This window comes from Orbilia oligospora (genome assembly GCF_000225545.1).
Source record: "Orbilia oligospora ATCC 24927 unplaced genomic scaffold scaffold00080, whole genome shotgun sequence".
Lineage (NCBI taxonomy): Eukaryota > Fungi > Ascomycota > Orbiliomycetes > Orbiliales > Orbiliaceae > Orbilia > Orbilia oligospora.
The window spans coordinates 1165112-1189141 of NW_011645637.1; the positions used below are offsets into that span (position 1 = coordinate 1165112).

Here is a 24030-nt window from a genome sequence, read left to right on the forward strand (position 1 = left end):
CATCAGTTAGAAGGCTTTCGACCCACGTGGTTATCCGTAAATCCATGCCTATCGTCGGATTTTAAGCTCTCACTGACGTTTCTTAGCTCTTGCCCACCTTGAATTCAAGCCATTCGAGAATTGCAAAGTTTGACATATTTGTGAAAGCATTCCATGGATACATAAACACGCATAAGCGATTTTCTTCGCTCCTGGTTCCCGGAAAGCCTCGTTTGATATGATATAGTCCATTCTTTATACCGATAGGTTGTACTTGTGTTCCTATAATTTAATAAACTAGTTATTTTTCTGTTAGCATTGCCTCAAGCCCCTGAGTGTTTATAACTCGAGCCCCCAAGCACATTGTATAGCCAGTATACAGGCTAGGTATAGGTATCGGGTCTAGTCCACAAAGATGCTGTAACAACACACAAACTGCAACAGTCCTCCTTTAAGCTTCAAATCCAGATGTATTAAAACCCTGAATGCAGGTGCAAACGCAGGTACAAATGCAATAATCATATGACCAAATATTAGAATCCTGATCATATGCACAGTGGAATTACATCGTGCCTGAGAAGATCCCTCTAATCCACCAATTTGAAGTTCACGGAACTTCCCACGCCCTCAATCCAGACCGATTTTCTGTTTAATTTCCATGCAGGAGCGGTTAAACCCTGCGGCAAACCGCTCGATTGGAACATGAGAGATTGTTTCACAACACAAAGCTTCAGGCTAACCACTCACGATCCCGATGAAGTAAGGATGCCTAGCGTGTCTCCCTGAATATCATTCCTTAGAACTACTCCTCGAGGTCATAGACTCTCAATTGTGATCTTCCAAGACTAATAATCTTTGCAGCTATATTGCTTCGAGCTGAGGTTTACTGTGTATACGTAATTTAATTTTTTTTTGTCTATTGAGAAGCTAGAAGGTGTATAAATAAATGGGTATTCCTCCTGAGCTTCATGATACTACCACCTGCTCACTACTCTCCTGCACATCAATCAGCAGCACAATAACAGTCACTCTTTAATCACACGCTCTTTTAAGTTTTGCTCTTTTTTGCTCAGTCGCTCGCTTTCTAAGCTTTCTATAATATAATCATTCTAGAATATCTATCTTCATAATATAAAAGCAAAATGCGTCCATCAGTTCTCTATACCGCCTGGGTAGTCTGGGCTCTCGCCGTTTCAGCTGCACCCATAATTAAACCCGGCAGCGATGTAACGCAAGATCTTGCTGGCCATAAAGTTCCAGATCTTGAAGGTGGCCTCGAGGACCTCTCGGGATTTAACCCTTTTGAGGACCTCGATACACCTGAAGCCGGGCCTTTAGCTACAGTTGAGGTGGAAGATATCAATGTCGTAAGAACTTCTTTATACATATAGATTCGCCTACCTAAACTTTCTCAGAATACTAATAAAATCAATTATATATAGGCTTTGACCAACAATGGAAACGCTGCCTCGAAGAGAGACGTTATCCAGGATGCCCTAAAGAACCTGAAGTTGGGCACAGAGACTGCGCCTTCTGGCGACTCCTCTATCCCATTGGATGTAGAGAAGACGACTCAAAACATCAAGGGAGCCGTCACAGTTCCAGGTGTTAAGGAAATTACCCCAGGCCTCGAGGGGGCTGTTACAGATGCTCAGGCTAAGGTTCCAAATGCCGATGGAGCTACCCCAAGCATCGATGAACCTGTCAAAGAGCTGAAGGGCACCGTCTCAACTCTCGAGGAAACCGCCCCAAAGACTGGTGATACCCTTCCAGTTACTGCTGAGGAACTTCCAAATGTTGGAACTGTTCCAAAACTAGATACACCAGCTCCAAAACTGGATACGCCTACAGTCCCAAAACTGGATACACCAGTTCCGGAGCTCGATACTACTGTCCCAAAACTAGATACGCCCACAGTCCCAAAGCTAGATACACCCACAATCCCAAAACTCGACACACCCACCCCAGAACTTGATACGCCCACAGTCCCAAAACTCGATACAGCAGCTATCGATACCCCCAAGGTTGACACAGGCGCTATCCCAAATACTAAGAGGGGCGTTCTAGACCCTATCAAAGGAATTATCCCGGGTTTGGGTGATGTTATCCCAGACCTCGATGAATTTAACCCAACCGCCGATAAAGCCGTCCCAAACGCCGATGAAGTTACCCCAGAAGTTAAGGAAACCGTCTCAGAAATCAAGGCAGCCACCCCAGATCTCAACGAAGTCACCCCAGGTGCCGACAAAATCGCCCCAGAAACCCCAGAAATCAAGGAGGAGCCCGCCCACAACCTCGAGGTCGTCAAACAAGCTTTGGGCCAAGACCTCACTCTCAAACAAGAAGACGGAAAACAATTCCCCAAGGGCGTTCTCATGGGCATGGCTTGCGAGAATATCGACGAAGTTCTAAAAGCGCAGGATCCTTCAAAGTGCATTCCAGCTACCGGTACTATCGTCAAGGTCACCCAATTCAAGGATGGCAAAGAAGTTGCAACTGACATCCTTACAACCGACCCAAATACCGGCGTCTTGTCTAAAGTCGTAAAGGATCCCAAGATCGCTGGTACGTAATTCTCTTCAAACTCTTTAGCTTTACCCTGATATTCCAGATCTAACTATATTTCTCTAGATGCCGAAACATTGACCAATGCTACGGGAAGTATCGAATCCGTCCCCAAAGTCGACGGCGCCGATGCAATCCAAATTGTTACCACTAAGTTGGGACCCGATGGAAAGGAGGTACCTGTCATCGCTGATAAGGATTCCAAGATCTTTTTCATCGTGCCAGTAGTTACTAGAATTACGTCCGCTGTCACCCAGGTTGAACAGCCGGCGATTTAGAAAGGATCAAAGAATGGATTTAAACCAGCGTTGTATTTTTAAAAAAAGGGTTCGAACGCTTTGGATGACATTTTTGGGGGACTTTTATTTATTCTCATGATTGTATTTTTATCGTAATAGTTATTCACAGTTTTAGTTAATTAGCCAATATATGTACCTTTGTTGTTTTTCAATTGTCAAATATGATTCCACCGGGCTCAGAACGTTTTTTAATCGGATATGCATACACGACGAGCTATTTTGATTGGAAACTTTGAGTAAACTACTCACTAGCGGAAGTAAGTACCAAAATACTCATTGTAGATGGGCTATAGGGCGCTTAATTTTACTTGCTTACGTTAGAACCGAGGCTACTACATTGTTACGAGATCATTCTTTGCCTCGTTAACCGACTCCTCCAACAATAAATCATATCTACCACCTTCGAACGTTCCTCCACTTAAAGTAAACAAGGAACATAAGCCGAACTTCCTAAAACAATGAGCTCAGAGCTCTAGAGACCCGATATCTACCAAGCACAAGCTATAACTTTTATTATTGTTCATGTAATAAAACAGAAGGCTTTATGATCTAGCTCTCAGCTTCCGACCTCAGTATTCAACCCAGGTAACTATGACTAATTCTGCCCTGGAAATTGGAAACCTAAACTATGCGTAACGGTTAAAGAGAATACATACTGCTTCTCGCGAAAACAGGCTATAAAAATGATCTTCAAGAAAAGCGGCATTGGCTTTCATCAACCACCGGAATCAACTTAAGATTCACCAATCTTTTCATATGATGATTCCGGTAGTCATGCGGGCTTCCCAAATTGCTCATCATAAAATGGTTTCCAATGATGATGTTTCCGTATCGAGCCCGCGAGAGAGCAGAAACAATCATGCCGTTTGAATTCAACATCCCGATCTAAATAGAGAAAATATGGAATTAGTATTACCGTAAGTGAGGTCAAAATCTCGGTAGGTATGTAAGGACACAACAGGACTGAGCCTCACCTTGAAAGAGAAATTGCTTCGGACTAAGGAAAATATGACTACATCGCATTCCTGACCTTGGTAGTCCTCAACAGTAGATATTGACAGTCCTTTAAGAGTATGATCCCTCAGCGCCTTTCTTAGTTTGCCGACCTGTCCAATATAGGGTGCCAAAACGGTGATTGCAGGGCGTGAGACAGATTCAGCCGTTGTCAATGTCTTAACAAGCTTCTGTATTACCTGAACCTCTACCATATTGCATACCGTTCCGTACCCAATAGCCTCTTCACTGCCGAGGACATTGATCCAGACTTGTGGCGACTCAACCTTACAAACTTTTGATATCAATGGGGTAACAAGGTTGCAACGGTTAAGTATACGTTTAGAACTCTCAACGTGGTACTTATAGTTATTCACGACTGCTTTCTTGTTGATATGAGCTGCAGTATTATAGGCATATTCTCGCAGAAAGTCGCAGATTTTAAGGTCGGCTCTGTAGTTGTACCTTAGCTTTGAGTTGTTCCATCCACTTCTCCCCAATCGAGCAGCCATTGAGGATACTTTCTGCCGGTCAAATTGTAGACAACGGTAGGAGTTTTGAAAGGGACCGCCGACTAAAGCGCAAAGTTTGAGGGATTTCCGGAATCTTAGCATCAATGCTAGAGTTAAGCCTTCAGTAACTTCATAGGCTTCTTCAAGAATAAGTAATTTTGGTGAGAAGGTATTATTGATTTTTTTCCCTAGGGCCATGTCAACAGTGCAGAAGACTATATCCGCATCTTTCCAGATTAGGTTATCGACATTTTCCCAAATACTCTCGTCCCCCTCGAACGGATCTAGGTCTTGATGATCCAGGGAGTTTGGGGGGAGAATATTCCGTAGATTTTCAGAAAGTGGATGCGTCGGATGGGTATTTATCCATCTCTTCCGATTTCCTGCTATTCCACATTCGGAAAACCCGTCATCGCAGGGGGGGGAGCGTGATTCTAGGTTTTTAGATGTAAGATATATGATCTGTACGCCCGTCATGGCCAGTCGACGTAGATGTTGTTGTAGTAGAATTTCAGATGGACAGCAAAACAAAATTGGCAATTTCTCGCGATTCTGATACGCAGTGAAGACGACCGCTTGTATTGTTTTACTCTTTCCAGTCCCGCTGGGCCCATTTATGAGAGTAACACCACTCGGAACCATGTCATATAAAACCCGGGCTGCTGCCTCCTCTTGGAATAAATCTAACTCAAATCGTCTAAGGGTCGCTAGATTTTCTTGATTTGGCGGGATTGAAGGTGCGATATCTTCTCGCCCTTTGAAAAGCCAGTGGAATTTTATAGGTATTTGCGGCTCCGGTCTTGGAAGGAGTTGCATCAACTCCTTAAACGCCTGCTTCTGAACCTCATAATATTTTCTGCTGGGCTCGGTTTTGACCCTGTAATAATTACAATATGGATTAGACTCTTTTTACCAGGCAATATGAACCAATGGGATATCTTGCTTACCGATATTCGAAGCTCGTTCGACGCTGGCTGGAAGCATCGGAGACACTATCGATCCTTTCTTGCCGTAATTTACTGATCAACTTTATGGTTTCGAGGTCAGTGTCCTTTTGCAAAATCACAAGCCTGAGGATCCCTTTCTCTAGGCATTCGGAGATTTTGTCGGATAGTAGATTGAACTTCAGTGTTTTTCCACACCCAGTACGAAGCGGTAGCGAAAGTTCAAATACTTGATCATCTTCTGGTTCCCAAATTTCTAGCTTAGGAACCCCTCGGTATTGAAAGTGCACAGTACACTTGATATTTTCGCCAGCTGGTTCAACTAGATCCCATTCAACGAAGACTTCTGCTTTAAATAGTTCATCTAACAGCGCTTGTTTCTGGCGAAAATCGGCTTCAAGGTCATTGAAATGGGTATTATAATATTCCAATGGGGATGAAAAGTGGTGTTTTCGATAGATATTCTGGTTGGTAGGCGTGCTGGACTCCTCAGCTTGTATTTCATATGTATAACCACCAGTTCTTAGCAATTCCACGTGGTTGCGTAGTACCTCTCGACTCCCTTTGCATTCTCGCTTCGTATCAATTCTCAGAGAGATTTTTTGGTCTTTCTTTGCGTTCAAGACAATCTTATAATGCGGTAAGTCGATGAATCGCTCTGGGATGTTAACGAAAGCATGGTGGTCGAAGGTGAAAGTGAGATAGTCTCCATCTTCTTGAAAACTTTTTAGCGCTTCAGAGCCAAGCTCGATCAAAAAGTAGTCTAGAGAGTTCGATCCACCCGGTTCATATTTAATTTCGACACTAGGGGCTTTGACGAATTTCGTATTGCTGATGATTGTGAAAGGAGCATCTTTCCCTTCATGGCTAACGGTAGCATAAATTAAACTAGTTATATCCGGGGATTTACACGCTTGGGCTCTCCCAGAGGTTTCCCCAGCAGTCTCGGCACTAGAAGGTGACCTTTGGGGTAACTTTGAAGTGGTAGCATATTTTTTGGAAGAACTTTCGGCTGGACCATAAAATTCAGTAAAAGGTCTTGGATCCATGGAGAACAAGATATATCGATAATATTCACGATAATAATGTATAAGTACTGAATAGAATTATAGAAGGCGGCAGATCTAGAGGGCTTCTGGGTAGCTGGAAGACTGATGGAGATGGGTTTGAGGGACAAGTATTGCATATATTGTAATCTGGTGATTCATAGCACGAGGAAACCAATTAAAGTATTATAATTATGATAGCATTGACAGTGGCAACGGAGGTCAGGACCCCAAAGGAAATCCCACCGAATTAATTCATGAACTGGCAACGTAACAACACTCGTTTAAGCTCTGATTCTGGCACATTATTAGTATTATACTTACCTGCTACCTGCTACATATACGTATATACCTGCTACCAAGTACCTGGGTGGGTTCAATTGTATAATTTTGTAGGACCACATGAGTAAGCTACGATATAAAAGAGTATTTCCAAATTTAAATATCATGCATACCTTACATGTATACAGTCTTTGTGGTGTATATATATGGTTAGCTTTTTAAATTTCCTGGCTGTTAAAATATAATCGATGGCCTCTTAATTTGCTAGCTAGCTGGATCTAAAGTATATATTTAATTGTTGGTATAATCTCCTTCTAGTTACATAACTACATAACATTAGTATATAATCATCTTGACGAAGTAATAATTAATATTCGGTTTGACTAGCTAGGTGCAAGCTTACTAGCTAAGGTAGTATATAAGCTACCTTATATAAGAGTGTCGGGATGTTGTAATTAGGGTGCTTCATGTGTTGATCGATCCCCGAAGAGAATCACGTGACTAAACTCTCGTGTCTCCAAACGTCCGAGTCGACAAACCCAACCTGCCTGGGGATGCTTTGTATGTATCACAGTGAGCGGGATATACACTATCGACATCAAACGGTGGGTCGTCCTCCGGGAGCCAAAACAAACATAACCAGCACCGGGGGCCTATATATACTCAAATCGATAACCTCAGACTCAATACTGCAACGTCGAGCTCGCTTGAGGCCTTTTTTTTGACTTTGAAGGTTTCTTGATATCGTCATTATCAATCAATCGAGTATACATTTAGAAAGCACAAGCCGGGTGTTACCAAATCGTTCGGTTGATTTCGAAGTTTCTTGTGGACACGGATGTGCTTCATCGGCTCGGACTGCATTGCGGCATCACGAGGCCCTCCTGTTCTTCAACCTTCTCCAATTGCTGCCTCGGGCTAGCATACATCTGGTAGGTCGTCCAGCCTGCATCTGATATGGTCTGGCTACCTTGTCGATAAAGACCTGTTTAGCGGTCTGTGGCGTTCGGTCACTAACAGTTTAACATCTGCACATGCACAGAATCCATTTAATTTCCTCTTCGAATCCTCAAAGCAACTGTTGAAGAGACAGCTTGCAGGACCTGTTCGGCTCGACCCCGCATATTAAACAGCACTATCCCTGGCTGTTTGACCCACACTCGCGGGCTGGTCCTGGCCTTGCCAAGCTCGCACTAAGGCGTACGGGCAGGGGTGAGCGACTCAATAGCAGTTCGATCTCCTGAATCGGATCGTGCTTTCGTTCTTGGATTTTTTCGAAAGGTGTGCCCGCTTGCTGTCTTTTGCCAGTCAGCAGTTCACCTCTCATGGTCTTCGGATGAACCCGCCAGCGCAAAATACCGAGTGCTAGTCTGGGGTCACGGGCGGGCTTCCTTGAATCACAAATCAAATCAAAAGAAAAGAAGTCGAGCAAAAGAAGAACAGATCTAACCAGTTTCACTCTTGATATTTAATCCACCACTATGCCGGAGCTTCAGGAGGGCGAGAATTCCGTTCCCCTTCTTCCTCCTCCTCCTGGTTCTCTTGCTGTCACGGATACTAGTGGTTCAACGGCATCAATATCAAACCAATCACACCAAAACCAACATTCCTCGCTATCGGATGGCATTCAGGGAGAAAGTTCTACCGCCGCTACTTCTGGTTCCAAGGACTCCTCGGATGCTGCTGCTAACACTCTAAGATCGCTTCCTCCTGACCCTTATTCTTCCTCTTCTTCTACTTCACCCGCCCCTGCTTCGTCTTCCAGGTCCGAAATGCCCACCCGACCACAGCCAGATATAAACACCAGACGGCGATCTCGTGGTCAAAGTATTTCTACTTCCTTCTCTCCCGTCGGAACCAACAACAATCCATCTCCAACTGGCACTCCGACCGATAAAGTAAGCCCTACAACTCGGGCCCGTAGTGTCTCCCAATCCATCCAACAACAACAACAATCCACTTCCGATCAACCCGGAACCAAGGAGGAGGAACTCCCAAAACCCAAGGATTCCCTTGAGCTTTCTACATTGTCGTCTGGCGACTCGGACGAGGAATCCGGGCTTACCGAATCCGCTCGTGACCGACGCCGGAAGAAGAAACAGCGAAGAAGGGGATTAGGAGGCCTAAGCTCCGACGGTAACAGGATGCGTGACGTCCACGCTTCTTCGTCACCGACGAATATCAACAATCATCACCATTACCATGCTACAGACGATGAAATCGCCCATGGAACAATCATCAATGGTATAGCGGTTACAGACGCTGAAAAGCGAGCAGCAGACAAGAATGTCATGAAGAATCTTGCCATAAACGGTCTATTGATCGGATCATGGTATATATTCTCGCTGTGTATTTCAGTCTACAACAAGTGGATGTTCTCGGAAAAGCATCTAAATTTCCGGTTCCCGCTGTTTGTTACATCGTTTCATATGCTTGTACAGTTTTCGCTGTCATCGCTGGTGATGTGGTACTTCGTACAGTTTAGACCGGGATATGTGGACCCGAAGGAGAAGAAGAAGATAGAGCGAATACGATCATCTTCGTCGTCGTCGAACACATCACCAACCCGTGGGACAGGTGCCGAGGAATCACGACCCCTCAATGCAGGAGATGATAGTGACTCGGATGAAGATGTGGAGGATACCCGAGTTTTAGCGAATGAAACACAAGAACCTGGACCGAAGAAACCGATCATGACGAAAATCTTCTATGCTACGAGGATTGCACCGTGCGGTATGGCTACGGGATTGGATATTGGACTTGGCAATATGTCATTAAAATACATCTCGTTAGCGTTTTACACTATGTGTAAATCTTCATCCTTGGCTTTCGTTTTGATATTTGCGTTTATCTTCCGATTGGAGAAACCGACTGTCAAGCTGATCTCGGTGATTTCGGTCATGACTATCGGAGTTATTATGATGGTGGCAGATGAGGCGGCATTTGTGCTGATAGGGTTTATACTCGTTATGCTGGCGAGTGTTTTATCTGGATTGAGGTGGAGTTTGACACAATTACTGCTGTTGAGGAACCCGGCGACGAGTAATCCCTTCAGCAGTATTTTCTTCTTGGCACCAGTGATGTTTTTGAGTTTGTTAGTTATTGCTGTGCCTGTGGAAGGGCTTGGGAAGTTTTGGGGAAGATGGATGGAATTGATTGGAGAATGGGGGATTTTCTCGGGAATTGGCATGTTGATCGCGCCTGGAATTGTGGCGTTTTGTATGACGGCCAGCGAGTTTGCGTAAGTACTTTTCTCCTCCCTTTCAGGCATTTTCAGAATTATTATTTTTTTAGAATGGTACGCTAATTTTGGGGGGTAATATATAATAGTCTACTAAGACGGACATCAGTCGTTACATTATCGATCTGTGGAATCTTCAAAGAAGTAGTAACTATCACAGCATCGGCCACGATCTTCCACGACGTTTTAACACCGGTCAATATTACGGGTCTCCTCGTGACAATATTGAGTATTGGCGGATACAATTATATTAAGATCAAGAAGATGAGAGGAGAGGCTGTCAGAGGGGTTTTGGCAACCGAAGCGGATGATGCAGAGGGTAGGAGGAGTTTGCTATTCGAAAGACGAAGTTTGGCGCTGAATAGGAGTAGTTTGGAGAGTGGGAGGCCTTGAAAGGCTATTACCCCGACTCCGACTCCCACCTCACCTTCACTCTGAGACGAACTACCACTCCATTCACATATCTAATACCTCCCACTTCATAGACCGGGGGACAAGATAGGAGTGGACTACACCGGTATATATTCCAAAAAAAAAAAAGAAGCAAAGAAAGAAAGAAAGAAAGAAAGAAAGAAAGAAAGGAAGGAAGAAAGAAAGAAGAAAAAAAAGAGAAAGAACAGAAAGAAGAAGAAGGAACAGAAAGAAGAAGGGGTTGTAAGATTATATATAAAGTGACAGTTATAGTATAGCATAGTATAGTAGGTATATTATAGTGGGTAGCGTGGTTAAAGCATACTGGACAAGGAAAGGAAGGGGGGTTTTGCAAGGCTGGGCGTTCTTTGGGCGTTGGAAAGCATGATATCAATCTCTATCTGCTCTTCTGCTACATGTCATTTCGTGTTTAATGTGTATTTTATATGGGATTATAACTTAGATAGATCGGATACCATAGTTATTTTATTCTACCTTGAACTTCTATCCTCGAGTGTACACGTATGGAATCTAATCCTTCTCCTGGATCGATTCAATTCCTCCATGGATCCAGTTAGAAATTCCGACCGAATGGATCTTTCTCGACAAACAAATGCAAACAGCCTGCTTAGCTCCTTTAAAGGATAACGGCCAAACAGGCACAGCACAGCACAGCACAGCACAATCATTATTACTCATACCTGCATGGAAGCTCTTGGGTAGTACTTGAGAAGGTACTTTTGTATAAGTGTGTATGTAGGTCATTCAAGCAAGGTACACTTGGTCCGGTAATATTTATAAGCTCTCAGTATCCCCCGCCATGCCACTTGCCACTGTACTGACTGAGCTCCTAGGCTAGTTCGACTGACTGACTGACCTACCTATAGGTACCTAACCTACCTAATTACCTAAACATCAGAAGACGCTAAAGAAAAAGAGAGTCCACACACGGAAAAATATCACATCATCGGTCGGTCTTGGATTTATGACTATATCTCCAGTTTATTTTTATCTTTTTTTGTTTGATTTTATTTTATTCAATTTATAAAGGGACAGAGATAGTTGGGAGTTCATTCAAATCTTGTGTTTCTCTCTCTCTCTCTCTCTCTCTCTTTCTTTCTGTGATTAAGTTCTCAGGAATCCCATTTGGAAGACTCATTCGCTCTCATCATCCAACCACAACCCTTCAAGTACAAGTACCTAAATTGAAGGAAACACCAGCTCCCCACAGCTAACTACCTAGTTAACTACATACTGAGCTAAGGCATCTCCAAGATTCAGCGCCTCAAGCAGTCTCTCGAAATCGCCAAATTTCACCGTAAACAGCCACCATGAAGCAGCGTTTCTCTTCGCTCGACGTTCAGGTACTTATAATGCCTACTGCTTTTTTTCAAATTCACCTTCGCACTCTATCCCACCAACGCCAAGATTTTTTCTTCCCCAGAAGTGGTTCCCCCTCCACAAATACCTGATAAACTGACATAGCACGACAGGTAATAACCCATGAACTCCACCATCACCTCCTCTCCCACCGTCTCTCCAATATCCACGACCTCTCCTCCCGTACCTTTCAATTCAAATTCACTTCATCGGCAACACAGACCAAACACATCTTAATCGTAGACTCCGGCTTTCGATGCCATCTCACGAATTTTGCTAGAAATGTCGCGGCAAGTCCTAGTGGGTTTGTGGAGAAACTTCGAAAATGCTTGAAGACCCGGAGGGTTACCGGCATCAGACAGGTTGGAAGTGATAGGATTGTTGAGTTGCAGTTCGGCATTGTAGGTGATAATGCTGCTGCTACCACCTCTGCTACCACTGCTACTGGTGGTGGTGTAGGAGGAGGAGAAGGAGGGGCGGAAGGAGGGGTGGAAATTAAAGGGATCCCTCACGTCGGTGGATACCGTCTGTTCTTCGAATTCTTCGCCGGAGGAAACATAATCCTAACCGACGCCTCCTTCAAAATCATCACCCTCCTCCGAATCGTCCCGGAAGGTCCGAACCAACCCAAAATCGCCAGAGGAGAAACCTACACCATCTCATCGGCATCTACAACCTTCGGTTCACTTTACACCAACACTTCAAATGCACAGATCAAAAAAGCGTTAAAATCCCATCTGGAGAAAAGAGAGAATGAAGAAAAGAAGGGAATCGACGATTTGAAGGACTGGCAGAAGAAGAAGTTGAAGAAGACAAGGAAGGATGATGGGTTAAATCGTGTTCTGGGCGCGGTTATGACCGAGTTCAGTTCTACCTTGATTGAACACTGTCTTTTAACCGTGGGCGTGGATCCCGATTTAAAGGCTGGAGAAGTGGTGGGCGACGATGCTATCATCGATAAAGTTGCCGAAGGCTTCAAACTTGCAGAAACTATGGTCAAGGACATCGTCGAGAATAAAGAAGTCATCGGCTGGATTATCGCCAAAAAGCCGTCACCAAAAACCGAAAAGGCCGACACCGAAGATAATGGGACCAAATCGAAGAAAAACAAAAAGAAGAAGGTCGCATTCGGAGACGCTGGTATTAAGGAAGCAGAAGACGAATTGGAAGCCATGCTCGAACTGGACGAGGATATAACCCCACAAACCGACGCATCAGGCTACATCTACGATGATTTCCATCCTTTCCTACCGACCCAATTCAAGGACAAACCAAATGTCCACACGATCCCCATCACCACATACAACAAAACCGTCGACTCCTTCTTCTCCTCCATCGAATCCCAAAAACTTGAACAAAAGACAGCCGAGAAGAAGTCATTAGCGGCAAAACGCCTTGCAAATGCTAGGAATGAACATAAAAACAAGATCGAAAGCTTGAAATCCGCACAAGAGGTTCATGTAAGAAAGGCTCAAGCGATTGAAGCAAATGTGGAACGAGTCGAGGAGGTCATCGATGCTGTTAATGGGCTTATCGCGCAAGGTATGGATTGGACCGAGATTAGGAGTTTAGTTGAAAGAGAAAAATCGGCAGGTAATGGAGTGGCCGAGATGATAAGGGACGTCAAGTTTATGGAGAATACGGTAGTAGTGAGACTTTACGAAGAAGAAGAAGAGGATGATAGCGACGACGATGATGATGAAAGTGGCAGCGAAGATGGAAACGGTGAGGAGAAGGAAGGGAGAAGTCATTTGGATATTGAAATCGACCTAGCACTTACAGGCTACGCCAATGCAAGAATCTACTACGAACAAAAACGGTCAGCAGCAGTAAAGGAAACAAAAACACTACAATCCTCCGCCAAAGCCTTAAAATCCACGGAGAAGAAAATCCAAAAGGATCTCAAACAAGCCTATAAAGCCGAAAAGATGGAACTACGAACCCTTAGACGACAAGGATGGTGGGAAAAGTTTTATTGGTTTAGAAGTTCTGAGGGTTACCTGGTACTTGGTGCTAAAGACCCTACACAGGCCGATATGCTTTATAAAAAGTATTTCAAAAAGGGTGATGTCTGGGTCCATGCTGAGGTACCGGGTAGTTGTCATGTTGTGGTTAAGAATAAAGTTGAAGACGTGAACTCTCCGATTCCACCGGGGACGTTGAGTCAGGCAGGCAGTTTGGCGGTAGCGTCTAGTGATGCTTGGGAGAAGAAGATGGTGATTTCGGCGTGGTGGGCGGGGTATGAACAGGTTGGGAAGATTGGAGCTGGTGGAATTGTGCTAGGCACCGGTGAATTTGTGGTTAAGGGAGAAAAGAAGTGGTTGCCGCCTGCTATGTTGGTGATGGGTTTTGCAGTCGGGTGGCTACTTGCTGATGGGGAGGGTGGTGAAGATGAAGATATTCTGGAAGAGGAGAGAACAAATTTACCCGAAGTTTCTAATTCTGAAGAAGAGAAAGTTGAGCAAAAAGAGGATTCAGACGATGATGAAGAGTTCCCAGACACCAAACTAGAATCCGAGGAAGAAGAAGCGGAAGCGGAAGCAAGTTCCAGTGTAAAGAATCCTCCAGCGGATGAAGAAAGCGACGACGATGACGATGAATTCCCAGATACAAAACTCGAAGACCCATCTCTCGAAGAAAACACCCGTTCGCAAGAAGAACAAGACGAAGAATCCGATACCCTCGACGCATTGCCAAACGGCCGCAATGAACACCCCTCGCTCATCGACCGAACCGCAGCATCCTCTCCGACCCCCTCCGTAACTTCTACGATTACAGGGGGTCGCCATCTCAGCGCCAAAGAGAAAAGGGATATAAAGAAAGCTAAAGCGAAGGGATTAAGTCTTCCTGCATCAGCACTAGCGACACCAAACGGAAGTAGACCCCCCGTTGGAAGGAAACAAATGCAGAAGGCACCCGCCGCACCTAGGAATCTATCATCAAAGACTGCACAACAACAAGTTCGTGGGAAGAAAGGAAAAGCTAAGAAGATTGCAGAAAAATACGGAGACCAAGATGACGAAGATCGAGAACTAGCTCTCAAATTACTCGGAAACGCAAAGAAGGAAACCGAAGCCGCCGCCGAAGCTCTCGAAAACGAGAAGGATAAGAAAGCGGACAAAATCAGAGAAATGGAGGAAAAACAACTCCGATTGAAACTACAGGTTGAAAAGATGAGAAGTCAGGTTTTGGCGGATGAAGAGGCTAGGGCCCTAACAAAAGAGAAATACTTGGATTTTGAAGAAGAATTGGATGAAGGGAATGCTTTGAAGATGGTGGATTTGAGGAGGGTTGTTGGGGAAGTGAAGTTGGCGGATATGGATAGGGTTGTTGATGCGATCCCCATCTGTGCACCTTGGTCTGCGCTGCAGAGATTTGAGTGGAAGGTTAAACTACAACCAGGGACGCAGAAGAAAGGAAAGGCTATCAGAGAAGTTGTAGAGAGGTGGGGGAAGGAGGTTGTGGATAAGAAGAAGAAACCATTTCCACCTAAAGCCGGAAGTGATCAAGGAGGGCAGATTAGTGAAGTTGCGGAGAAGGCGAGGAGGGAGAAGGAGTTGATTAGAGCTTGGAAGGAAGCAGAGTTGGTACAAGGAGTTCCGGTGGGCAAGGTCAAGATTATGATGCCGGGGGTGGCGGAAGATAAGGGTAAGGGCGGGAAGGGCGGTGGGAAGTCGGGTGGTGGGAAGAAGGGAAAGAAGTAGCATAATAACCACGTATAGATACAGCCTCTATGAGGTTATGTATGTAGTATTGTGAAGAGCTTATCAGGGACTAGCTTTACGATGTTGCCTTTACCAATATAATACCCAATGGATTGAACGAATGTAAGACTCTATGAATGTGCATTTCGGTGATATTATCTATCGTATTCTATGCTATCATATAGTTTATCATAAAATTATTTCCAAATAGAAAAGCTGTAATAAATTAAGACTGGGTACCATCTTTTGGATACCCGGCCTTGAAGTTAAACGAGTGAATAGAAGTATAAGACGCTCCTTAGTTTTTAAATTTTGGGGGTTGATATTACCATTATGATCTTGTCTCGTCGCTGGACTCCTCAACTGTGTTATGATCCCAATGCAGTTAAAATACTTACCTGCTGTGGTTATATATGATCGAATGAAATATCAGCTCCAATACGCATGTTGAATGCTCCACATACTCAAATTATTACCTCCACCTCATCTTCCCTCAACTCTCCATCCCACTCCTTACCCCCCTCCTCCACCAAACTCATCCCCGTCCCCACTCGGGCCTTCCCGGCCCTTCGTCGTCATTCAGCTTCAGTGCTAGATACCTTGTCGTCATACACTTTGCATTCTTCAGTGACCGCTCGGCTACTAAGATACGATCCAAAGACCCTATTTTCAAGATCCTCCAAAGTATCTCCCCTAGTAACACCCTTCTTCTTCGCGGTACGTCTGAAGTATACCCTCTTCGCCCATTTCCAGGATTCGATGCCCAAGAAGAACAAAACGGCGGCGACCATAACGATACCCCATTCCCATGTTATCCCCTCATGTTTGAAGACTTTGTGGTTGATAACTGGGATATAGAGTGTTGGGAAGATGGTAACGAATCCGGCGATGATCGCCCAGAATAGGAATTTGTTCCTCCAGACGTCGATGGCCCATTGTGTGAAATACCTCGTCGAGCCCGGTTGCATTCTAAAGAAACTTCTTCGCATATCGACCATCTCCCAGGCTAGAAATAATGCGAACCAGGTTAGGCATGCGAAGCAAGTAGCTCTGGCGCGGAATACAGTGTCACATTGTTCGGAATATTGGTTATTGCAATTATCGCCCAAATCCCCGTTTCCGAAACCATATAGAACGAGGACGAAGGAGGAAAGGCATAACGTTGCGACCCAGAGACCGTATACTACCATGTCTAGCAGAACTTCCCATGTAAACACTCCATCCTTTAGACTTTGTGGTGGACGTTTAAGAATATCCGGTGTAGCGACTTCAAATCCCAATCCCATATCTGGCATTCCACTGGTAATCATAATAACCCACATGATTTCAACAGGTGCAAGCGGGAATACTGAAATTCCAGTTCTGTCTTTGAATGCTAGACCGATAAGGAGGGTACAGGCTTGTGCGATGTTTTCGGCTAGAAGGTGGAGAATGAACTTTTGGATGTTGTCGAACATGCGACGACCTTCTTCTACGGCGTTGAGGATTGAGGCGAAGTTATCGTCTGTTAGGACGATGTCTGAGGCATCCTTTGCGACGTCGGAACCGGTTTGTCCCATTGCTATGCCGACGTCTGCGCGTTTGAGGGAGGGGGAGTCGTTGACGCCGTCGCCGGTCTTTTTTAGTGTTAGTGGGTATTATTATGTACATATTGGGTATAGGTTTGGGGCTGGATTGCTTACCATTGCTACAAACTTCTTACGTCGGTGTAGAGCCTCGATCATTCTAACTTTTGTATCTGGCGCGCAACGAGCGATGACAAGAGGGAGTACTGGGAGTTGGTCGATCTCCTCATCCGTGAGTTTATCAAAAGTACTGGCTGTCATGACCATAGAATCCGCGACATCTTTACTAAATTGTTGCATTCTGGCGGGTATGATTCCTACTTCTGCTGCGATGGCTTTGGCGGTTTCGGGATGATCCCCAGTAAGCATGTGGACGTTTATACCTGCTCTGTGACATTGGCGGACTGATGAGGCTGATTCTGGACGAGGTGGGTCGTATAAACCGATTAAACCGCAGAAGTGGAGGTTACATTCGACTGTTGAACGGTCGATTTCGGCGTCGGTTTTTGAGATCTCGTGGGTGTATTCTTTGGAGGCCAGGGCTAGTACTCGAAGTCCTAGTGCTGCGAGAGATTCCATGTTTGCGAGGATATCATTTTTGATCAGTTCTGAGAGTTCGGTTGGGTCGCGGCCATCTTGTAGAGTTATAGTCGAACAGGAGTCGATGATTCTTTCGACGGCACCCTTTGTGAAGACGAAGTTTTTGTTTTGTACGCTATTGTGGAAGATTACGGACATCTTTTTTACGTCGGAGTCGAATGGGAATTCTGCAAGTTGCTTCCATGTCGGTGTATCCCCCGTTGTGAGTTTTAGACGGTTATGGTCGAATCTTGAGGCGAAGACTTGGATTGCGATTTCGGTTGGATCTCCTCGGGCGCTCCATTCGCCGGTACCGCTCTTTTGGACTATCGCTAGATTTGCGAGTGAGGCTACGTTTAAGAAGCTTTCTAGTGATGCATTTTCAGGTTTGGAGAGGAGGGATTTGGTTTCAAGGTTTTCTTTGGAGATTGCGTTTTTATTACGAGGTTCTCCGGCATCGAAGGTTACGTTTCCGGCTTCTGGGTTAAAGGGTTCTGATGAAACGTTGACAGAATAGGTTCCTTTAGAGGGAATCCAGGCCTTTTTGGCGACCATCTTGCCTTGCGTCAAGGTACCGGTTTTGTCCGAGCAGATATCTGGATTTTATATGTTAATTAACATTACCTTCAAGGATATTATTGATCGATCTTGTACATACCAGTGACGGCTCCAAGCGCCTCAAGAGATTTCAAATTGCGAACGATCACATTTCTCTCCACCATTCTCTTCGTCCCAGCGGCCATAGTAATAGTTAATACCACAATAAGAGAAGCCGGAATCATAGACAATCCCGTAGCAACTGCGTATATAATAACCTCCCTATCCGATCTAAACTTATTCGCTCCGAACACGATAAGCGCACAGACAATCGCAATTCCGAATAGCAAGATTGCTAGTTTTGACAGTTTCTTTTGTAGAGGCGTTCCAACGTTGACTCCCAAAAACCTTCCGATGGCATCAGATACAGTGAGTGTCCATGCTTGTGCGTATCTATGTGGCTTTGCGGTTCCATCGGGCTTACGCTTAACAGGACGAACGCGAGATTCGCGTTTTCGAAGAGCGGCGGCGATGGAGCCGATTTCAGTAGACATTCCTGTTGCAAAGACGATTCCGCGGGCGCGACCCTTTGTGACCGTTGAGGAGCTGTAGGCGACGTTTAGACGGTCTCCTGGGCCGGTGTCATCTGGGAAAGTGGCTTCGGCGTCCTTACGGACGGGGAGAGATTCACCAGTGAGAAGAGCTTCATCGGTTTCAAAATTTACGGATTCGATTAGACTATGTATTGCTGTTAGCTATTGTTCTTGACATATTTAATCATGGGGTGTGTATAAACATACCGGACATCGGCAGGGATAGTATCGCCAGTTTTCAATTCAACCATGTCTCCGGGTACGACTTCAGCAGTAGGGACGGTAAGGATCTTCCCGTCACGAACGGTGCTAGCAGTTGGGGAGCTAAGTGATCTGAGAGAATCCATAGTCTTCTCTGCTTGAAACTCTTGCATGAACCCAACGACGATGTTGAGGATGATAACGGCGGCGACTACGCCACCTTCGATCCATGATTCTATACCAAGACTGACGGCCATAGCAAGAATGAGGACCTGTAAGTTTTTAAAAATCGATAGATCAGCGTGTCTGGTTATTTTGTAGATGGGAGGGTGGTTAAACAATATGGTATTACAAAATACATCTTATGATATAAAAAGTATACGTAGAATATCCAGGTGTAGATATGTATGGATAATGAAAAATGTAGTTCAACTAACTAGAGTCATTGCGTTCGCGACTTGTCCGATCAGAATCTTGATGGGTTGGACACCCGGACCGTCATCTAATTGGTTGGGACCGTATTGTCCCAAACGTTCGGTGGCTTCTTGAGACGTGAGTCCATCCTGGGTGTTCGCATTGGTTTCCTTGATCACTTGGTGATAAGTCAAAGCATGCGCGGGACGGGAAAGTAAATCGTTGGATTGTCCCGGCGGAATCCCGTTTGCTTTGGGTTTCTTTTCCATAGCTAGCTGAAGTATATATATGCAGTAATCAATTCGTTGGTTCGATTATAATTACTACTACTGTTGGATAGCTGGTATTCGAAGTAAGGTATGTACGTGAGCTAAAGTGTTAGTTCAATGAAGTAAACTGCCCTTCTTCCAACGTGTGCGACCAACGAAGGGCCTTATATATCTTTGCATATGCACGCAGTGAGCTACAGAAGCTAGGCTTCCGTCAACCGTCAAAAAAAAAACGCTAAGACTTTTTCTACCCGTCTACCAGATTGTACCCAGACCTTCTAGGCGGGAGGAAAACGAACCCCTAGCAACAGGCTTTCGACATATCGAGTTTAGTGAGAGCTCCCCACGATTTTCGCATATTTTTTTCACTCCATCACAGGTCGTTTCCGCAATCGAGGATGCACGGAATTGCACGACAAGATCTTGGCGAGAGTGGTGGGAAGAGCTTGGCATTTGTCGTTGCATTGGCGAGAACCATGAGTACCTCAGATTGGGGGTGTAAATCGGGATTTCCGGCAGATATCCAATAAAAGGCAGTTTTTGGGCTATGATCTATTCGATTGACGTTGAAGCTGCGTAGCCTGCTGGTCAAAATGTGTTTTCTGACAATTCGCTGGCAGAAGACGTCAATATCAATGTTCTCGTTACACTGGCTTGCCTTCGAATTGAATCAGCGAATCCTCGGATTCGAAGCGGGGATCGCATCAGATTCAATATCGTACGATTGTGAAAGTAAGATTTGCCTCAATCCCTCGAATTGCTAACCATCTTGTATCCGGCATCCCGATCGTTGTCTAGGAATAGCTGATATCCAGGTCTCGCATCTTGAAGACAGTCGAGTTGCCCAAATAAGGCCTGCTGGCCAAGGTTCTTGGCGATGGTTGGTCGTTTGCGTGTGACGAAACCCGGCAGGTGTCCATGCGGAAGGAACTTAGTTTGATAGCTTCGCACGGATGGGGTTTGTCGGACGACGGAGTTTGGCAGCTATCAGAAAAGTCTTCGATGTTCTTGGATTTAACTGTGAGCCATTGAGGTCTCTACTCTCGATAACGTGGGTCTTGGACTTCGGGAAGTTAGAAAGCCCAAGCTTCATGTCGCAAGATCCTCAATCTTGTAAGGCTTGGCCTCGGTTTTTCTAGCCGGTGCATGATGCATGATGTTGTTTGTGGAGCAGTAGTGGTTAGCCGGTCTGGAACGATATCGCCACCAGTGGCTTGAGGTTGAAGCTGAAGGTTGCAGATTGAAGAAGTGGCGTTGCATTTGGAACCCGAATTGGGTTCGGTTCGACACGGTTGGTCCAGCTCAAGCTCCTTAATCACTACTACCCTGAAGTCTTGAACGCGTAGAACGAAGAAAACTTCAGACCGAAATTTGGCCTTCCCAGCAAATAACTGCTATAATTCTCGCTCAAAAAGGCTTCCTACGGGCCCCAGGTCTTTTTATTTGTTTTCGTCAATGGCTAAAAGAAACAGAAAGGTACTATCTACGCCTTCAGACGACGACAATTCAGGCTTTTCCCAGGGTTCAGACGGTGACCCAGACTTTGGGAACATCTCCCAACCGGCAACACAATCTTTGTTGCAAGATTCTCGTGTGCGAAAACCCAGAGGTGCAGCGATTGCTTCGACGGCTAAGAGACGGGCAGCTGCTAATACGGATGACGATGAGAGTGCCGGTGAAACGGTCGTGAGAACTAAAAAGGCCCGGAGGAATACAATTATTGGAAAACTTGAGGATCTGGACTTTGAAGTCGAAGAAGAGGAAGAGGAAGTCGTTTTGTCAACTACGAAGGCTAAAAAGTCTGGGGAAAAGGCGAAAGTCGATACTGTCAACGTCAAAACTACGAAGACAGTGAAGACGCCAGTGAAGGCTGTGAAGGATACGCCCAAGCGACAGCGGAAAACGAAGGAAGAGAAAGAGGCGGAGAAAATGCCATTAGCAGATCGTACGTTAAAATTTGCATTCAAAATTGGTGCTCACGTTAGTAGCGCTGCTGGCGTGGAAAACTCGATCACAAATGCTACCAGGATAGGCGCAAATGCCTTCGCATTGTTTTTGAAATCTCAGAGGAAGTGGGAGAGTCCTCCGTACAAGCCGGCGAATATAACAGCCTTCAAGAAATTTACAAAAGCTCAGAATTATGATTCGAGAAAGTCTGTTCCTCCAATCCATTACGTTGGTTATTCTATCCAGTAGCTGACGAGAGGCAAGTCAAGACATATGCTACCTCATGGTTCATATCTGGTGAACCTGGCCCAAAAGGATAAAGAAAAGGCAACGAAGGCCTACACAAGTTTCATCGACGACTTGAAACGGGCTGAACTGCTTGACATTGGTCTCTTCAACTTTCAGTAAGACTCGAATGGACCCATTCTTTCTATATTTCCCTCTAATTCGAACCTGAAATAGTCCAGGCTCATCACTTGGTGAACCCCGGGATGAGGCAATCGAACGAATTGCGAATGCCCTGAATAGAGCCCATAAAGAAACAAGTTTTGTCAAAACAGTTCTCGAAACTATGGCGGGACAAGGAAATGTAATAGGTTGCAAGTTCGAGGACCTTCGCGACATCATCGCCCTTGTAGAGGATAAATCCCGAGTCGGCGTGTGTATCGACACTTGCCACAGTTTCGTAAGTTGGAATCCCCTCTAGCTCGCCCGTCAGATTCATCACGCAAAAAATGTATGCCTTTCCCGAACGATCTAGTAGTGGCGTGCTAATGATTCCGTCACAAAAAACAGTCAGCCGGCTATGATCTCCGTTCTCCGGAGGCATACGGTGCGGTCATGAAAGAATTCGATGAGGTGATCGGTTTCAAATACCTGTCAGCTCTGCATTTGAATGACTCGAAAGCCCCCTTCAATTCGCATCGAGACTTGCACCAGAATATCGGTCTAGGTTTCCTTGGTCTATCGGCGTTCAGGAACGTCATGAACACGAAGGAATTCCATGATCTGCCTATGGTCTTAGAAACACCATTGGCGGGCGACGACGTAAGCGTCTGGGCGAAAGAGATCAAGCTTTTAGAAAGCTTGGTCGGGCTTGAAGCCGACGATCCGACATTCCTGGCGCTGGAAAAGGAGTATGCGGATAAAGGTGCTGCGGAGAGGAAGGTAGTCCTGGATAAACTTGAGAAGAAAGAAGTGGAGAAGGAGGAGAAAGAGGCAAAGAAAAAGGAGAAGGTCGAGAAGAAGGCAGCAAAAGACAAGTTGAAAGACGATAAGACAAAAAAGAAAACCCCGAAGAAGACGACAACGGCGGCGAAGAAGGGAGGCAAAGCGACCAAGGATATTTCAGATTCTGACTCCAGTGAACTCAGTGAGCTCGAGACGGAATCAGACAGCGATGCAAGCAGTTGCGGAGGCAAACACTGAGGATCCGCGTGAACCTTGTGATATTTTCAAGCTCTCCCCTCGAGTTGAATCTTTATTGTCAACTTTGGTCATACAAGCCGAGCGCTAATGCGGTGGGCGGGTTAGACCCACTAAGATTATAATATCAATCAGCGGCCGCGTAGAATTGATCCAGATATATATATGTGTGTACGAGGAAAAGTTTCGGCTGGCTATTCTTGGCCGTTTATTAGTTCGACATCAATAACAATAAGCTGGAGATCGTGCGCCAGCCCACGGTGACTTGAGCCAACCTAGATATTTGAGTCAATACCCCACCGTTAGGTCTACGAATCCTGAATCCATTGTAATTTTGGCCTGAATATATTTATATTTAGACCGGTTTCTTCAGACAGAATGCTAGAACTTGTCTCGTTGCTGGAGCCGATTTATTGAAGCTACATCGAGACAGAGCCATACAAAGAAGACCCACTCTCTCTGGGACCAAGTGATGTGGGACCGTTATAGAAACTCAAGAAGCTTTACATGTCCTCGTATTCTAGTATGAACACAAATAGCTTCCCAGATTTTCGGTTTAAAATTCCTAAACCGAATTTGCGAGTTTGCTATTCATGTATAGCCCAACACCTGCGAGAAATGCGATGACTATTAGAAAACAATGTACAATGGTATTATATTCGCATAACCCTATTATGAACGGGTTAACAGGAATATCAGCGCGCTTTCGAAAAGGAATAAAATATCCTAACCGCCAATAACTGAGATTGAGACGTCACAGGATGACTGAATGGCATCTTCTCAACTACCCCGGCACAGCCTTAATATAAGTTTCTTGGCAGCAGTTTTACCACAACTACAACAACGACGAGCTTGCGTATGCCTGCCAGGGGATATCATGTCAAATCCAATTTAGCGGAATTGATGCGGTTCGCTGTTGGGAGCGAGGACGGGAGGCTACAACCTCAAATCGAGGCCAATTCCCGGAGTATTTAACCTTAATCCTACAAGGGACCCGGTTCAAACGCTCGGTTCCATTTTGCATGTGCAGCAATCCCAGACCTGTTTTATCTGATATTTTGCTATCAATTGATCATTTAGGGAAAATAAAAGCTGTGGTTTTTTTGAATTCCAGGAATTCGTTTCCGCCTATTCTCTTCAGCGC

General features: G+C 45.1%; 7 protein-coding genes across 7 annotated transcripts; 5 read left to right on the plus strand and 2 right to left on the minus strand.

Annotated features, from left to right (window-relative positions):
• Positions 1–1121: 1121 nt before the first annotated feature.
• On the plus strand, positions 1122–2822 carry AOL_s00080g333 (uncharacterized protein; the record flags this gene model as incomplete). Its single annotated transcript, XM_011124708.1, has 3 exons — positions 1122–1346; positions 1422–2544; positions 2611–2822. The coding sequence occupies 3 exons, from the start codon at positions 1122–1124 to the stop codon at positions 2820–2822; spliced, it is 1560 nt and encodes a 519-aa protein (XP_011123010.1).
• A 711-nt stretch (positions 2823–3533) lies between these two features.
• Positions 3534–6341, minus strand: AOL_s00080g334 (uncharacterized protein; the record flags this gene model as incomplete). The annotated part of the gene is made up of 3 exons (XM_011124709.1): positions 3534–3728; positions 3818–5225; positions 5296–6341. 3 exons carry the CDS (start codon positions 6339–6341, stop codon positions 3534–3536), a joined length of 2649 nt encoding a protein of 882 aa, XP_011123011.1.
• Positions 6342–8101: 1760 nt separating this feature from the next.
• Positions 8102–10254, plus strand: AOL_s00080g335 (uncharacterized protein; the record flags this gene model as incomplete). The annotated part of the gene is made up of 2 exons (XM_011124710.1): positions 8102–9861; positions 9951–10254. 2 exons carry the CDS (start codon positions 8102–8104, stop codon positions 10252–10254), a joined length of 2064 nt encoding a protein of 687 aa, XP_011123012.1.
• Positions 10255–11603: 1349 nt separating this feature from the next.
• AOL_s00080g336 (uncharacterized protein) lies at positions 11604–15356 on the plus strand (the record flags this gene model as incomplete). Its single annotated transcript, XM_011124711.1, has 2 exons — positions 11604–11636; positions 11766–15356. 2 exons carry the CDS (start codon positions 11604–11606, stop codon positions 15354–15356), a joined length of 3624 nt encoding a protein of 1207 aa, XP_011123013.1.
• A 575-nt stretch (positions 15357–15931) lies between these two features.
• AOL_s00080g337 (uncharacterized protein) lies at positions 15932–19514 on the minus strand (the record flags this gene model as incomplete). The annotated part of the gene is made up of 5 exons (XM_011124712.1): positions 15932–16972; positions 17039–18096; positions 18159–18775; positions 18838–19103; positions 19269–19514. 5 exons carry the CDS (start codon positions 19512–19514, stop codon positions 15932–15934), a joined length of 3228 nt encoding a protein of 1075 aa, XP_011123014.1.
• Positions 19515–20969: 1455 nt separating this feature from the next.
• Positions 20970–21710, plus strand: AOL_s00080g338 (uncharacterized protein; the record flags this gene model as incomplete). Its single annotated transcript, XM_011124713.1, has 1 exon — positions 20970–21710. One exon carries the CDS (start codon positions 20970–20972, stop codon positions 21708–21710), a length of 741 nt encoding a protein of 246 aa, XP_011123015.1.
• Positions 21711–21734: 24 nt separating this feature from the next.
• On the plus strand, positions 21735–22889 carry AOL_s00080g339 (uncharacterized protein; the record flags this gene model as incomplete). Its single annotated transcript, XM_011124714.1, has 3 exons — positions 21735–21865; positions 21924–22146; positions 22257–22889. 3 exons carry the CDS (start codon positions 21735–21737, stop codon positions 22887–22889), a joined length of 987 nt encoding a protein of 328 aa, XP_011123016.1.
• Positions 22890–24030: the final 1141 nt, after the last annotated feature.